This window comes from Lycorma delicatula, chromosome 9 (genome assembly GCF_047948215.1).
Source record: "Lycorma delicatula isolate Av1 chromosome 9, ASM4794821v1, whole genome shotgun sequence".
In the NCBI taxonomy this organism is placed as follows: Eukaryota; Metazoa; Arthropoda; class Insecta; order Hemiptera; family Fulgoridae; genus Lycorma; species Lycorma delicatula.
In genome coordinates, this window is record NC_134463.1 from 78175443 (window position 1) to 78194364 (window position 18922).

Genomic DNA, 18922 nt, shown 5'->3' on the forward strand with positions numbered 1-18922 from the left:
GATATTTTTGTTGTGATTTCTTTTTATTAATCGTGATAACTTACGATGTACAATATAATAAATGAAAGCGACTTTTAAAATTAACCTGTATGTATTAGCTGAAGAACATTGCCAACGGTACATGAACGGGTAATGGTAAGGCTTTCAGTTATTTAATTTTATCTAATATTCAATTTATATATATATAATTTCAACAGCACATGATATCGTGATGATTGCACGTATACATAAAAGCACATTCGCCTGCGTGTTTTTATAATCCTTTTTACTTCCTTCCACGAAGTAAAGTATTGAGATCGCAAAAAATTTCGGTTTTCAGATTTCAACGGAAATATCCATTTTGAATATCCCTGAATCCATTTTGATAGTTTCGGCGTGACGTCTGTACAAATACGTACCTACGTATTACGACTCAAAAACGATTATGTACGACTCAAAACGTAGCATGTTGATACAGGACTGTTGTAAAATCTAGTTGTGCACCTTCCTTTTTGACTGCAATCGACTGAACCAAAAGTATTCAACAAAGTCCAAAATCCAAAAACATTTTGATTTTGGACTTTTTCTTAACTGCAGTAATAAGCCCTCAACGATATATCGTAAGAGATTTTCAACAGTAATAATCGTAAGGAGTACTTATTTTCAGTGGTTCCATAGTTATAGCCAAATAAAATTTTAATTAATGAAATATTTGGAGCTTATAAAGGAAGGCACATCGGTTTGAATAAGACTTCATCTCCTTTTGTTTTTTAATTATTTTTTTTAATTATAATTATTTTTTAATAATTATTAACCCGTGATTGTAAAAAAAATTACAATAAATAATTATTCAATAATAAAAAAAAAATCAGAAGTTATTACTGACATAAAATTTTAAGTACTTTTAAAAATGTGTATGTGTAATTTAATAGGCACCATTACATATGCGTATATGTAACAGATTTGGTAAACATCTGATTTCTTAATACTAATTGAAAATTATAATTTAGAATCGTATTATTTTTGGATTTTCTATTTTAATTTCTGTTTAATTTTATCTACATTAAAGTTAACTACAGAGTGACTGAAAAATAGACTCTCACAAGAACAACATATACACTGAAGCATACATGCCCGATCTTTAATAAATTGCAAAATATTTTCTTATATTTTATTTCATTACTCCTCTGATACTGTCAGACAATATTCTCTCTTAGTCGGAGTCGATCATTTCGTTTATTTGTTTTTTGTTGCCGACCATTTAATCGCTCTTTGGTTTGATATAATTCTTCTGGTCTTAATTTGCGTACACGTTCTCCAGTTTTCAAATTTTCTCTCTCTTTATATTCATCATCCGCTCTTAAACTTTTTCTTCCTCTTTATATTTATCATCTTCTCGTAATCTTTTTATCCTTTCTTTGTTTGCATCATTTTCTTCCCTTTTTTTAACTTTTTTAGTCTAAATATATTAATTTATTAATAATTTATTAACCTCTGATTATAAAAAATAAAATACAATAAATAATAATTCAATAATAACAATAAAAAAATACGATAAAAAAGTTATTAGTGAAATAATATTTTATGTACTTTTAAAAATGCGTATATGTAATTTAATAGATGTACAAGTAAGTCATGTGGTGTCCACATTAGATTTTGTTTTGATAAATATTACTAATATTACTTACTTTGATAAATATTATTATTTTAATTTAAAGCAGAAATTTTAAAAATCGAAGTGTAATTAACAATAAAAATGTAATATCGCTGCGTCGGTGTCACAGAAAGCGTGCTTGCTTACTACATCTTACATCAACAATCCATCTTACATTGGGTACAATTCCAGATTTGTATCTGGACAATTTTCCACAATTAAACTAAAGTTTTCAATAGCTAATCATCTTAAAAGAAAAAATTTGGTATGGACACCACTTGACTTCCTTGCACGCTTATTAAATTATATTATACACATTTTTTTAAGTGAAAAGTACATAAAATATTATTTCAGCAAAACTACCGATATTTTTCCATTTTATTTATTTTTTGTTGAATAATGAATAATTATTTATTGCAATTTTTTTTTACGATCAGTATTTTTTTTTTTGTTATCAGTATCGTAGCATCGGTTAAAAATCATTATTGTATGCATTATGAACGTAAAGTACAATAAAAGTGTTCATGCAGCCCGTTTACCTCGTTTTATTGTTAACACGATTTTTCCGTCATGGAAAATATGATTGCTTATACCTCGACCATGAAGGTTAACAGAAAAACGGTTTTCACCATTGAAATCATGCGTCATACGTCCTACTTCCTATTTAAAAAAATTTGATTCAATATGGCGGACAAAATTTAAAAACAGATTAAAACAAAATCAGATCAAAAAAAAAACAGATTAAAACAGACTTAAACAAAATTTAAGGCAGATTTTTAAAAATTATGTAGAACTCCATTTCTTTCCGTTTCCAAATACCTCTCAGATACGCAGTATAAAGCTATTCCCGTACTGAAATATCACCCGGTATATAGAAAAGAACATGTTCTGAATGATCGACTGATTCATTAACGTCCAGTAAAAGTACTGAAAAACGGATGAAAATTTCAATTTTGTTCTTCTTACGGTGTTCCATTTCAGTAAAATGAATTTCTTGAAATTCCCAGTATAAAGAGTTAAAACGGAGTAACAATGAAACTTAGTACTTTTTTTTTTTTTTTTTTTTTTTTTAATTTTTGGTAACAAATGAAGAAATCAACTTGGTCTTTGGCCTATGTAATTCTCATTTAAATATTTAAAAACAAGTTTCTTCATTTTTTGAAAATCAGCCGTAAAAGTAATAAGAATAGTAAAAAAAGCATATTTGAGCAATCCTTGCAAATTTTCCCCCTTTCCGACTATATTAAACGAGATACGTATTTGCTAGATTGGGGCTTACAAATACTGCTTCAGATATATATCGAAAAAACAGTTTTCGGGATTTTTTAAGGAGTGTAACGACTTACAATATATACGAAATTTTTTCTAAAATATTTATTTTTTAAAGATTGATTATTGAAATTGATAGATTAATTTGTACGGGTGTTTAATAATGTTACTTTCTTTATCATTAAATTCAATATTAGCAGTGTTGACTAAGTCCGCTCAAAACTTATGTTCCCAATTAATTGCATTATTACGAATTATATTGTTATTATGTTTTGTATTTTCATTCATTACACCGCTATTCATAGCAGATAACAATCTCTTGTTCATCTAATTAACAAATCATAATTAAATATATATTTAATTAACATATGTTCCTGAAGATGGAAACAATATTTACCGAAAGTGCTAGAATATAATCTCTACTAATAATTGTTGTTAAGCGGAAATTATAATTTACATAAACCTTTTATAAACTAATATGTTTAAGAGGTGCCGACTATTTTGAAACCCGCATTCTTCAGCTCACCTAAAGTTTCGGGTCCTGTGCTGTCCAAACTGTTGCTGGGAAGAGATTACAAAACACTGATATTTTTTACAAATTGTGTAGGCTTTTTTTTCAAATTAAATAAAATAAAATTAAAATTATCATCGGTGGCTATCGATTCTTTTCGACTACGATTAAAGAAGACTGTATCAACTGTATAAATGAAGGACACAAGGAACGATCTAATTTTGTCTGACATATTTCGGAAATAAAAATTAAAATAGTTCCATCATTATAACCAGCATAGTTACTCGATAATTGTCGGATTCCCGGCAAGTTCTGACATTTTTTCATTTTTATCATTTTATATATTTAATCTTCATCGTTAAATATATAGCTTCTAGGAAGTTTTTAGTAGTATAATATAAAAATAATTTAAACATATTTTTCACTCGTATTCGAGTTCATGCGGTGAACGTGTTGTTTACTGCTACTTTGACTTTGCGCCAAAGTGCAAATGATGTTTTGCGTTTTTAGTAGTACGTAAGTCTCAAGCAACCTTTCAATCTCTCCCTGTTTCTGTCTGTCAGTGGGTGTGTGTGAAATATTTTTAATAAATTACATCCTAGCAGTTCTTTTTTTTTGTGTTCAGTCATTTGACTGGCTTGATGCAGCTCTCCAAGATTCCCTATCTAGTGTTAGTCGTTTCATTTCAGTATAGCCTCTACATCCTACATCCCTAACAATTTGTTTTACATATTCCAAATGTGGCCTGCCTACACAATTTTTTCCTTCTACCTGTCCTTCCAATATTAAAGCGACTATTCCAGGATGCCTTAGTATGTGGCCTATAAGTCTGTCTCTTCTTTTAACTATATTTTTCCAAACGCTACTTTCTTCCATCTATTTGCCGCAATACCTCTTCATTTGTCATTTTATCCACCCATCTGATTTTTAACATTCTCCTATAGCACCGCATTTCAAAAGCTTCTAATCTTTTCTTCTCAGATACTCCGATCGTCCAAGCTTCACTTCCATATAAAGCGACACTCCAAACGTATACTTTCAAAAATTTTTTCCTGACATTTAAATTAATTTTTGATGTAAACAAATTATATTTCTTACTGAAGGCTCGTTTCGCTTGTGCTATTCGGCATTTTATATCGCTCGTGCTTCGTCCATCTTTAGTAATTCTACTTCCCAGATAACAAAATTCTTCTACCTCCGTAATCTTTTCTCCTCCTATTTTCACATTCAGCGGTCCATCTTTGTTATTCTACTACATTTTATTACTTTTGTTTTGTTCTTGTTTATTTTCATGCGATAGTTCTTGCGTAGGACTTCATCTTTGCCGTTCATTGTTTCTTCTAAATCCTTTTTACTCTCGGCTAGAATTGCTATATCATCAGCAAATCGTAGCATCTTTATCTGTTCACCTTGTACTGTTACTCCGAATCTAAATTATTCTAGCAGTAAACATAATTATTTATAAAAAAATTAAATTTTCTTCTTACCGGTTTACGTATTCCTCGACGTTGTTTATATTTTTTTGGAAATACATTGAGTAAATTGAAATACATAGTAGAAAGCATTACTAGTTAAATTATAAAAATTTTAGCGAGGTATGTTTATCGCCTAGTAGCTCTTGATAAACGTAATACAAAATTATATGCAGCTATTATTCTTTGATGTTAATTTTGAATATTTTCTAAATTTAATTTCAACAAAAACTTTCCGGTATATATATATATATATATTTAATTTCTTCATGAGACTGAAGATAAAAGAAAATCGAAATTTCAGTGAAAAAAATTGTAATCATTTTTACAGTATAACACACACACACACACACACACACACACACACACACACACACACACACACACACACACACACACACACACACACGCACACACACACGCACACACACACACACACACACACACACACACACACACACACACACACACACACACACACATTATTATTATTATTATTATTATTATTATTATTATTATTATTATTATTATTATTATTATTATTTTATTTTTAATAGTTATTATTTTCAAAAGTTATAGTAAATCATTTTTATGATGTTAAAGTAGTTAGCACATTATTTGAATTTCGTAATCTTTATTAAATATTTTATAATTTATAATGAATCTTGATAACAAAAAATAAATTACAAATAATTTGATACATGTTATTACGTTACTTGTTAGATGGTGTCGGCATGTCAAGCGTAATCACAAATAATGTCGTACATTACAAATAACGATGCGTCAGTAGTTTGTACGTGATTCACAATACTGTATTTATTATTTTGTTACGGCTCTGAAATGGTTACTGATGTAAGAAATATTTATTTTCTTTGTGTTATCGGTTTACTCTTTAAACAGCGTTTCTCAACCTTTCAGTATTTGCGACCCAAATTTCAATCATAATTTTCATCGCGCCCCCCTCTGATACAATAAATATGTATTTTGAATATTTTGACATGAAAGCTACACTCGACCTTAATTACAAACCTTACAAATTGCCAATAATAAGTAAGTTTACTGATATTTGCCGAATCCTATCCGCCCGCTGCATTGACAAAACCAGAATCGATGCCTCTCTATTGCTCTCAGTCATACGTCCGCCATATTGGATATTTTCGCGACTTCGCGATAAGTTCCGATTCGTCTCGAAAATTCTGGAACGTCTGTGCAAACGTGTATAAATGCTGCACCTCGTTCGATTCCAGCCGGTCTCGGTCGAGTCGATCCTTATATCGCTATTCGAATCTATCGTGAATGCGTATGTTGTAATTTGCGTATTAATTGCGATTAACGATATAAAATATTCACGGCGGTAAATTTATACAGAATCACGGATAAATTTTTAAGCGGGCGTAAGCGAGCATTAAACGATATTGAAGCATCAACAGGTGCACAGAGGAGGGTGGTTCCGAAAATAAAATCAAAAAAGTATTCTCAAGAAATCTTAAATTTTGGGATTACTAGTACTGAAGTAAATAAAAAAGAAAAACCGTGTGTGTCATTTGCTCAAATGTTTTTCAGCAGTCAGCATGACACCTAATAAACTAACCGACATTTGGAAACGCTTCATAGTGAGTGCGGTAACAAACCCCGAGAATTATTCGAATTAAAATTAAAATCATGAAAAACAATATCGTTGTAAAAAATACCTTGTGAAAAAAAGTCGTACTTGCCTCTTACTAAGTTTCATGTAAAGCCTCACACCATCGGTGAAAACTTACAATCGCAGTCCATACCTCTATCAAATTACTCTGTTGCCCGTCGAATCGGTGATGTAGCTGAAGATGTACAGCATCAGCTTTTCGGGAAGTCGCGTGACTAAACGTTTTTCAATTCAGCTTGATGAGACAACAGATAGCAATAAAGAGCAGAAAGTATTTCGTTGACTATGTTGCGATTTTGTGATCGTATGTCAACGGTAGAAGAACCCCTTTAATGCAAACCGATAGAACTCGAAGCAACAGCGCTCGCATTATTTGCTATTTTAAATGATATTATAAACGAGGCAAACGTAGAGTAGAAAAATTGCTTCGAAATATGCACCGATGGTGCTCCTTCAGTGTCTCTAAGATTCCAAAGCATACAAGCACTTACGAAACAAAAATCTCCATAGCGCGTCTGGACATATTGAATGATCCACAGATAAGCTCTGGTTTCCAAAGAAATGATTCGCGGTCTGAATATTGTGCTAACCCCTAAAATCAAGAATCTTTTCTGCACTTCGTAAAGACACGGCTGCAGTACATTCACAGCGTTACTATTTCATTGCGGGTCAATATGTTTATCACACGGGAAATGTTTTCAACGTGTTTATGAATTAAGAGATAAAATCACTATTTTTTCTAGAAGAGGAAAACCGACCGGAAGCCGAGAAGTTTCGAGATGGTTTATTTGCGATGGAACTGACCTACTCGGTCGATATATTCGAAAAATTAAATACCTTGAATCTTCAGTTCCGCGGAGCAAATACACATATGTTGGATACGAGTGATAAATTTAATGTTTTTGTAGAAAATTGGAATAGCGGAGCAGAAATTTAAAGCAAAAAAAAATCTAGAAATATTTGTAAATGCGAATGAATGTGTTAAAACTTACAGGGCCGAAGAAAAAAATGTAAAAGTTGTTTTAGTAACCGTTGAAAATCATTTAGCCGTGCCGACAAAGAATTTTAAAAAGTTTTTCTTGCTGATGAAAACTCGATAGCAAGTTACGAGTAGCTTAGGGATCCGTTCCAAAATACTACCTAAGGTCTTTCAAATGCCGAAGAAGAAATCTTCATAGTCTTCGTAGAAAGTGGCGTAAGCAAAAGACAATCTATTAAAAATCGCCGTTTGAATTTTTTTAGGGGTAGATGGATTTTGTACAGAAAACAAGAAGAGCATTTCGTGTACGGTTACCGTTTACAACACCCTACCTTAGCGAAACCGGATTTTCTGCGGTGGCTGCTTTGAATTCGAAATATAAATCTCGGCTAAATATAGAAAAAGAATATAGAAAAAAGAAGTGTTTGTTTCGAATATTAAACCTTCCTTTAAAAAACTTAACTCTGACAGACGGGCCCAAGGGAGTCGCTAATAATTATTGAACTAGTTTTTAATTCGGCATTGATAAGTTAATAAATACATTGTGCGGTAGTAATGCAGTCCTATTTATAAGTGTATTATATCAGTGTAAATGTATATTTTATTATTTATTATGTAAGAATGTATTTTATTTTGCTTTCCTTTCGGTAAATTAATACATTTTTTTATAATATTTTCTTTTCGATATGCTCGCGCTCTTATTTAGTGTTATCAGGCCCCCCTACGAAGCGCGTTTTACAGCTTGAGAAAAACTGCATTAAACCGCTTCCGTTTCGAAATGCAAGTTAGGTCAACGGTTAAAAATTCGTTGTTGTATTATGTTCGGGATAAGGGCTATCCTAGCTGCTGTTTGTAGCAGTGAGTTTTACTGCAACGTGTGCGATTGTATTAGTGCAGTAATGTACCGGGTGAGTCGATTTGTTACTCCTTACCGGTATTTTTTTAATACGTTATTGTCTATCGCGGTTTGTCAGCATTGATATAACCTAAAATATAGCTGCCGTGTAATTAATTCATAAATAACCTCGATTCAGTCGGTGCAAAACGAAAACATCAAATAAAAAATGAATCATTTTTACAGTATTTATTGTTATTTACTTTTATTAGGCTATTAACTCAAATTATAAGAAAATGGTTATTGAATGTACTGAAAAGCGGCCTGTGAACAACAGACCGCTTTTTCACATATTAATATCGATTAACCAAAACGGTCTTAAAAGTAATTCAATCATTTGGACTTAATATTTTAAGTCCAAATCTTTTACGTAATGTACACAACGAAAATGTTACTATTCATGAGAATAATATTCACGTAATTAGCAATTTTTGTCTTCCTGAGCGGTGGATCGCACAAATTTTATCCGTATTTTAAGTTAGGATTTGTTTGGTGCGGTTCGTAACTTTACGTAAGAATTCAGTTTCCACGAGGAGGTTTAAAAAGGTTTATTCTGTTTTGTGTTCTTCTTATTTTTTTTATTAATGCACGTCTAATTTGCTACATTCAGTAGAACGTAGAGAAGATATTATAAATTAATTTATTTACTCTCAAACCTGTAAAAGAGTATATCTAAGTTTCAAGCGATAAGACTAATTTTTAACGATATCACTAAGTTAGCGATCGTATAAAATTCATGAAAAATCTTTTTCTGAGTATTTTTGTAAAAAAAGTTTGGAAAAATTTATTCTGTTCTCTGATAAATGATAAAATTAATATTTTTATCTGAGATAATTTAATGTAATGACTTATTTTCGTGGAAAAAGAAATAATAATAATAATTAAAAATTAATCTGGATAAAAACAAATTAATAAATAACAAAAGAAAATTGATATTTTAACATGCCAACGAAGTTATAAACACCACTTCCCTATGTACGTTATCTGACTGAGGAACACGGTTTAAAAAAATGACTTAGGACCTATGATTAAAAAAGAATTTCCTAAATACATTTTTTATTCTGATAAATTTATTAAACTGAAATGGCAGATGTGCTCCTCAGCGGATAAAAAAAACTGTCTAGCATTTGTAGTGGATTGTGATGTCTAGCTGCAGGACATGATGTCATTGATGTAATATTTATATTATCGTTCGATAATTTTTTGGCATAATTCTCTCAATGTGATTGTTTAAGATTTCAGAGTCGATTTTCGGTTGACGTTCATCTTTTATCGGGTTTATCATTTGGGTAATCTATTTGCAAGGTTTCTTTGCGTTACCTTTTACGTTCAGATTTATTATTAAAATATTCAATTTTTTTATTTTGTAATTACATTATTCGAAATAAATGTATCATTTATAGTTCTTTTTCATTTTGATATTAAACGGTTGTTTAATTTGTTTGGTAAACCTACTGTCTTTCTTCCTAATGAAATCGACTGTGCGTGGGGTTGTCCATTTTTAAGCGGTTGCATTTTATGGGATATCATAAATGTATAAGCGTAATCTCTTATGTATTCTGTCAGTGTGGTAGTGAAAATTTACGGGAACAGTTTTTTTTGTTTTACGTATTTAAAATTTAGTGAATAAGGCGACAGGAAACATTTCAGTCCTCACATTTCTTAGTAAATCTGGCACGGAATGTTTGTTATTCTTGAGGATGGCTCTACCAGTTTTAGAGGTAACTTGTGATTCATGTCAGGTCATCTAAAAATTTATGCTTTAATGGAATTTAATCATACATACGAATGCATAATCATATTTGCTGTACAATGTTACATCAAATATTATTGGAAAAGTCAATGATCGATATTTTATGAAACAACATGGCATTTACAATCAGTATTAGTAATATTTATTAAATTAAGAAAAACTGACTACGTATGTTTTGAAAATTCAGTTGTGTTGAATACAAAGAGTTTTTCAAAAATTTGATTTTTGGTCATTCAGTAAAGTTTTAATCAAATTTTATATATATACTCAGCATCAGGAATACTGAATATAATATTCCATGCAATGTAACATCTTTTACATAAAATACGGGCAGTACATGTCTACCGATGAAGTACATATCTTTTATTTTCGATAAAGTTTCATTCTGATGTATAAAATCAGGACAGGTAATTAAAATCTTGAAATTGTTCAGGTCATTTGTAGTTAAAGAAAATACCATATCTTTTTGTTTTCAAAAAAATGAAAAATTGCAAGGTGTCAAATTACACGAATGCAGTAGCTATTCCGTTTTTCCTTTGGTGGCTTAAACACTCATAAAAAGTTTGATTGAGTTGTCTAATTTAACCCCTATCTTGTCAAAACACAGGGATAGGCCTCAAAACAAAGTGTTGTTTAAAAATAGGGTTTTAATAGCTTAAAAATAAGATATCTTGCACGATTTCATAATCTTTATTAAAGGGAAATTACAAGATGGTAGAGGATTAGGTTAAGTTAGGAAATGTTAGGTTAGGTTAAAGATCGGCCATTCAAGCTGTATCACGAGCGATACAATGGGCTAAGGAGGTTAGACAAGACACATGCGGGACGAGGGTATCCCTGTTTTGGTGTTCTTGGATATCAGGAACGCGTTTGGTTCCGTGCCTTGGGATGTTATAACGTCTGCCCTGGTAAATAAGTAATTACCTGATTAAGCAAGTCGGCGATTATTTAAATGTGAGATGGATCAAGACGGAGACTTTGGATCAGTTTCCAGATGTTTGGGGGCGTACCATAGGGTTCAGTGTTGGGCCCCCACCTTTGGGACATTGTTTTAGACGACATATTGGATGTTCGGTTGCCGCAGCAACCGAACACCGCAGACAATTGCTTATGCGGATGATTTAGTCCTTATTAGTGGCAAGACGGAGCAGGAGATCCTGCACAGGGACAATGCTGTGCTTGATTTGATCCATGTATGGTTGAGAGACCACGGGCTGGAACTTGTCGGTATGACAAGTTAACAGGAAAACCTAAAGTTGATCCCATCAGTTTGGTGGTCGGGAATCACCGCATACAAGAAAGCTTTAAGGTGAAGTACCTTGGTATGAAAATCGAAAAGTCACTACGGTTAGGCGAACACGTTTTGGAGTGCTGTGAAAGGGCTGAAAAGACTCTTAAGGCATTAAGTCGTCTGATCACTTCACATGTTGCACCGCGGGCATCTAAACGTCGAGCCATTATGTCGGCGGTTTCTTCCATTATGTTATATGCCGCGCCTGTTTGGAAGGATGCAGTTGGTATACGGAGGAACCGAGTCAGACTAGAGAGAATTCATCGAAGAGTCTTGTTAGGTGTGGTGGCAGCATATCGGACGGCTTCTTAAGACGCGGTATGTGTCTTAACATACCGGGACTCCTCCCATAGACCTTTTGGTTCTTGAGCGTGCCCGTAAGTAGAAGGCGGTGACAGTGCTGAAGGTAGAAATGAAACACTAAGAGTGTGGCAAGACAGATGGAACTTGGGTGTCAAGGCTGGATAGACGAGGACATTAATTCCCGATTTAAGAATATGGTATAATAGAAGATTTGGTGAGACAAGTTTTTACCTGACGCAAATGTTATCTGGTCACGGTAATTTTGAAGTGTATTTGTATGGAATTGGGAGGAGAGAGTCGCCTGACTGTATGTATTGTGCTGAACAGGACTCGATTGAGCACACTCTCTTAAAGTGTGAGGAATGGATTGAACAACGTATTCGGGCTTGTATTGCAAATCTGGAACCGGAGGATATATAGACCTATACCGGAAGGGGGGAATCCAGTAATGTAGTATCCCTATTAGAGTGGGCAATAAAGAATGAAAAGGTGCAACCGGGGGGGGGGGGGTCTTAAATTAAATCTTAAATTAATTAAGATTAACTCGGTTAAGTAGCACATTTAATGAAAATATTTTATAATCAGAAGTAATCAATTTACTGAATGTTCAATAAACATTAGTGATGGTGATGTAATAAGTTATGCGTCACGTGTGGAAAACAATAAATAAATAAAACAAACGCAAGCTAAAATTTGGTATGGTAGGAGGATCCTCCACTACAAGCTATGCATAAGAAAGATTGCTATGAATCGAATCGTAATTGAGAAAGATTTGGGTTCCCGTCGCCGATCCTATTTATTGTTAAGAATCGTAAAAAGAATCTGTTTCTCCTGCAAACCGATTCTAGATCCTTTCGTTCAGTATAAAGAAACGACTCGTTCACGATACTTCTCATTACTACTTTGTACGTTTGTTTTGTGTGTTCGAGTAGAGGTTAACCGCGTGTGTGGTGAATTACCGTCAATTGGTAAGCCTTTCTAAGTGCTGTATGTGTATGATTAGTTTATAGTTGAATTTAATTTTTTTTATACTTTATTTTTTTTTAAATGTGATAGTTTATTTTAATTTTCTTGATAATTACATCTTTGATGTTATCGTATTTTATATTTTTTTAGGTTAGTTTTGTAAACAATAATTTTGGAGTAATTTAATTTATTCGTAATTTCTTATAGATAATATTAATGTTATTACAATAGTGATGACATGTATATGTGTAAAGTTGCCTTTGTCGGATAACAACCCAATAATTAATGTTTATTTCAGCTACCGTAGACTACATCTACATTACCTTCATCCTCTGAAGTAATACCTGACAGTGATTCCCGGAGGCTAAACAGGAAAAAAAAGATTACATAAACTAAAATTTGCCATGTTTACATAAGGTACTCATTTGTGAATTGCAACAGATAAACTTTATGTAGAATACAAATGCGTGAAAAGATGTCCTGGTTTTGAGCGATCAGTTATATTTCAATTAAAGTTATAGTTATTTAATTATAAGTATAAAGTTTTTTAATTTCAACTGTTAAAGTTGATTTAAATTTGAATTTTTTTGCCCTATATTGCTATGGAAGTCTACTGACAGTATATATATTCTACCATGTATATATATAGTTGAATATATTACTATAATATAATATATTATTCAATATATATTATTGAATTCTAAATATGTTTAGAATTTAATAATATACATTCAATTAATGTTTTAAGTTGAAATATTGAATTAATGCTATATGTTAGCCTATATTAAATCAGTTTTGATAACTAATTGAGTGCCGTGGTGGAGAGAGTTAATGCATGCCTTCCACTTTATGAGCTTAGCAGTTTGAGCTCAATGGACTTTTTACCTTCTAATTCTACTTCTCTGTACAGTTTACCATTCTGTTAGGTTTTGATTAACTCAGTAGGTTATCTTGACCTAGCGATACTGAAATTAAAAAACTGCAACTGCAGTTAGTTCACAAACAACAGACACACAGGAGCATATAAAATACTTGTAATTATAAAGTAAAAAATAGATGAAATTAAAGTTATATAGTTAATATTTACAACATTGAATATTATAGCATAGCTTTTAGATCAGTAAATGGTTTAGTATAGTATTTAATCATAGTAAAATTATATTGCAGATTAATTTAATAATGATGGTAAATACAAAATAAACATAAATATTAAACAAATATAAGCATAGAAATGAACAGGCAAATTTTTAAAGCTATTAATCGTCTAAATTGGCACAACTGTGGTAGATGGCTTAGTAGTTCCCAATTTTAATTAAGTTGATCATGACAACTATCAGTTCTAATTTTAACGCATTACTTGAAATAGTGTTTAAATAATCTATGATGAATGAATCGATTTATAAAGTACTTAATATGTAAATCAGTAAGGTTACATTGAGCTTGCCATTCATTTGATATGTTTATGTGGATTTTTGTTGATAATTATTAATTGGACTGTATTTGATTTATAATAAAAAGTTCAGTTTATGTGTATGTAACATTATGTTGTTTGTTAGGGGATCAGTTCAGTTAGATTAGTGAAAAATTCAAGAGGATGGAAAAATTATTATTTAGGCAATATTTAAACTTAATGAAAATATAATATAACTGAAAATAAAAATACAATATAAATAGTATAACTGTACTTACGTGTGGTTTTACCAATGAAATATTTAAAAAAAGTTAACTTTTGTTTATTTTTAAAAGAATTGGATCTAAAAAAAATTTCCTATCAGGGTAGGTACAATTTGTTATTTTAAAATCAAACGTACAACCTCTATTTTTACATTTGAGAGATTCTTTCTTTTATTTATGTAAATTCTCAAGTTTTTAAAGAATGATTGTTAGTTTTATCAAAGCCTTTTTCTTGTATTCATTGCAGTTAATTTTATAATTGTAGAAAATGTTTATCTGAGAATGAGGCATTATATTGAGTGAGAATAGTTTTCACAATTTTAGAAAATTATGAGATAAACCCCCGACCTAAAAATAGTCATTGTTTACTTATCCAGCATATTTATTTCTAATATTTTTATTATTTTATTTTAAATGAAATGTTATCAGAGTGCAAATAGTTTTTAAACCTTGTCACAGAGCTTGCAGTAAAATAGAAAATAATACTTGTATTAAAGTAAGAGGAGACTTCTCCAGTCTCATAATTATTACTTACCGATTTGTGTACTATTTTCAGTTCTGTTTCTTTTTCTTTACAGTATATCTGTTTCCTGTTATCTATACATCATTACATTTTTCCTTTGTTACTTAATTTTTTGTTTATATGTCAACACAATAATTGTCTTCCATATCATTTTTATTTTTTCTACTTTCATCCTCCAGTAGCACCAAATAAATATTCGAATAAAATATTATTTCTTATTAGTATTATTATTTTTTTTTTAATATGTGATATTTGTAATATTTTGTTTCAGATGATACCTAAGAACGATTTATCTTAATCTGTTAATTTTAATTTATTTGAAAAAGTATATACATAACCATAACTACTGATATGGCAATAAAAGTAAAACGTAAATCACATAACTTAAAAGACAATTTTAATGATGAAAATGATCATCTAAAGAAATTAAAAACAGAAGAAACTCTTGATGAAAATGAAATTAATGATAATGATAATGATAATAAAAAATTAATGAAACAATCAAAAAAGAAATTTAAAAAAGATGTCCAGAAAAATGACAGCATTAATGAAAAGAAGAAAAAGAAAAAGGATAATTCAGCGGAAATACAGGAAGAATCTAATGATAGTGATTTAGATGATGAATCAGGTGCTTATGATGAAAGCAGTAGTGAAATATTAAAAGGTATTGGTGTTATTGATAAATCTGGAAAAATTCGGAAATCTAGATTCGGTAAGTTATTGGTAACAAACCTCCTCCCTATCTCTTTTTGTGTTAGTACTCATAATTTTTACCATATTTTAAGTTATTGTAGCTCTTAATTAAATACGCAGATAAACTAAAGAATAATGAAACAAAATGTAATGTAAAAATGATCATTATTGCTGATCTGTATTGTACAGTGGTCTGATTGATGCTCTAATTGATGATGATGGTGATCAGGGTTCTGTTGTCTGGCAGATCGCACCACATTGTCAGTATTCAAGCCAGTTCTTCGACTAACATAATTTGTTGCAACTGTTCACAAGGTACCTTTTATTTTCTTTCATTATATCTTCTAGAGCCTCTATTAACACTACTGTGAGCCTGGGTTGGTAAAGTTAATTCTAAAGTAAATGTTTTTTTTTTTACTTATAAAGTATTGCAGTAGATGACATTTGTTATGGAAATGATTTAGAAGTCAGGAAACTGATGAAAGTAGACCACATCACTACAGTGCAATCCACCTCTGGAAATGATTTGACCTCTGCCGAGCTGGCCACTCTGCACTAGATGTTGCTCCCAAATCAGACTCTTGAATAACCATGTTTTTTTTAATAATTTTTGAGCTATTTTTATGTAAAAGTTATAATTAAATTTTTACTAATAATTAACTATTTTATTTTATGGCAACAGAAGTACATGGTGTACTGTCACAAAAACTTAAGTGGAGACTCGACCCCATTAATTTTAATTGTGACCTTGCTGTATATAATAAAAAATTAACTCCTCTCGTCTTTCAGCAAACATTTCACCATTTTCTATCAAAAGTCAAACCCAGATGCAGTAGTACACACAGATGGAGGCAAAGCCGAATGTTACTGTTGTAAGCGCTTTTGTTGTAAATGACAGCATAACCTATGTGTTCAGTCTATTTTGTCTTACAATTATCTACAATGCTGAACTGTACGCCATCAAAATGGCCTTGAAAATTATTAAATCAAAATATCATTGCATCCTTATCTATAGCGATTCATACAGTGCTCTTCAAGCTTTGGAGGATTTGTATTTATTCTAGACATCTATTGTCACCAAAATACATAATACAGTTGCTGAATTAAATCATCGCTACACGTTTCTGCTGGATTCCTAGACATGTGGGAATCCTGGGTACAAATATGTTACCATTTCCTTAGCAGCCCATGCTAGGAAATGAGAAGCGTGTACTGGCATGGGTATTATTAATTCTAAGAAGAATCAATATATTCAATAAGATTTAAAGATAATAAACCATCTTTTTTTTTCTGCTCGTGTTAAATATTTCATCTTAATGGTTTTTCTACATTGTTATCTTTTTCCTGAACAATGATTTGATTCTAATCACCTATTGCAATGTTATGTCTTTCTTTTTTTAAATTTTCTTCATCTTTATCTAGTACTCTTCTATCTCCTTATCCGAGTCTGTTGCCTAGATGTCATGTAAACTTAGACTAGTATCAAATCCTTTTGTTTTCTTTTCTGCCTAGTTATACTCAGGCTATTTTTTTGTGTTCTGTTTCAGTAGTTTCTACACCATAATCTTTCATTCTTTCTACAACATAATCTTTTTGTCTATTTATTTCTCCAAAATAATAAAAATGGAAATCTACACATTGCAACTCCCAGCTTCCTCTCCATCTAATTTCATACATTCCAAGAATGAGCTATCAAATTGATTCTTTATCATTTCTCTTTTTTAGATGTCCTAATTTACCAGTTTGAAGTAATGTTAGGACACTCAGGATATTAATTTTCAATTTTTCTTTGCTCCTCCTCTACCATTTTTTTTTTTTTTTTTACTTACCTCTTTGTCTTTATTCTTTCTACTCACTTCTTTTCTCCCATTATCTCACTTTTCAATATTTTTGCATCTTTCCTCAAAGTATTTTTCTCCTGGAGATCTGAGCAAGGGAATATTTTATTTCTGTGTCGAATTTCTACAAATAAATAAATGTTTTATTCTGATTGGTACTTATATTTTTGTGTACATTTTATTGATCATGTTACAAATGGTAAATATGCTACTACTTCAGCATTTGTCTGGATCACTAACATTATTTTGTATGTTTATATTTTCAATAATTACTTTGGACTTTAATCACATCTATTTTTTATCTTATAATTAATTGTATATTCTGTGATGCTGCTCTGATGAAGGTTTTACTGTGGTTTCGCCTTCATCCGTGCAAACAGTTCCTGGAGTAGTTCTTTTTCTGATCTGTGGCAATCAGAATAAAAGATCTATTTTTTTTATTTTGTTTCTGGTTATATTACAAGGGATAGTTAGCTTCAGATGAAGAATACTGACTTGAGTTATAGCTGTTGATTGATCATTTTTTCCCGTTTACTTACAAGGTAAAAATTGTTGTAAATTAATGGTTATAATTCCTGTTTTAGTTTTTTTTTACTACAATCATGTGTATGTATTTTGTATATACTTTTAACTTTCTGTTAAACTAGGTGTGAAGAAAACAACTAAACCAAATTGGTTAGAATTTAAAAAGAAAAAGAAAGAATTAAAGAAAACAAGAAGAGAACAATGTAATCCACAATAAAAGAATTGTTGCTAAAAGAGTTTTTAATTATTAATTATACGTACATACGCTCTGGTGGGGGTCGAAACGATAACTAAAAATTAAAAAAAAAAACAATCACCCGTCGTTATCATTCATACAAAACCAATTTTTAAGGTAAATAGATTACGAAAAGTACTCGTAAAAAAGGAAGTTTAAATTTAAGCCAAACATAATGTACGCTCCCTTTGCTTGCTAATCTTATCTAATTAACGTTACATATAAAATTTTATTTCTTATTCTCCCACACTGGAGGCGATTATTCAACGCATTCAGCGTACACTGATGGTGAAAGTTGAAAAATATTTTTATAAATATACAACAAAGGGCAAACCACCTGACCATTTACTTAAATCGTTATCGTTCATCCACGCAGTGAACAACATATTATGTATATCCTGAATGGCCCTTTCAATTTATAAAATGCTGAAAATTTTAATGCAAACAATTAATAATTGTTTGCTTATTTTTATTTCCTCCGCTAAATGTAATGAAAATGATTAATTATATAATAATAGTACATTAATTAAAATTATCAGCTTGCATTACGGTGCGCAAGCGTACTGTAGGATTAATTGTGTGCAATAAGTCGATTATTTGTCAAGGGAATTTTACAAATAGTTTTGTTCAAATAAACTGATAAATAATTTCTTTTTAAATTAAAAATTTGATTAAACAAACATTTACAAAGGTATGGCCGCCAATTTAAAATTTCTG

General features: G+C 30.9%; 2 protein-coding genes across 2 annotated transcripts in view; one reads left to right on the forward strand and one right to left on the reverse strand.

Annotated features, from left to right (window-relative positions):
- LOC142330689 (uncharacterized) overlaps window positions 1–18922 on the reverse strand; it is a 541635-nt gene that overhangs the window by 444818 nt on the left and 77895 nt on the right. The window lies entirely within an intron of this gene.
- Window positions 12680–18187, forward strand: LOC142330357 (uncharacterized). The gene is made up of 4 exons (XM_075375583.1): window positions 12680–12719; window positions 13016–13134; window positions 15186–15626; window positions 18093–18187. The coding sequence occupies exons 3-4, from the start codon at window positions 15266–15268 to the stop codon at window positions 18185–18187; spliced, it is 456 nt and encodes a 151-aa protein (XP_075231698.1). The 5' UTR covers window positions 12680–12719; window positions 13016–13134; window positions 15186–15265.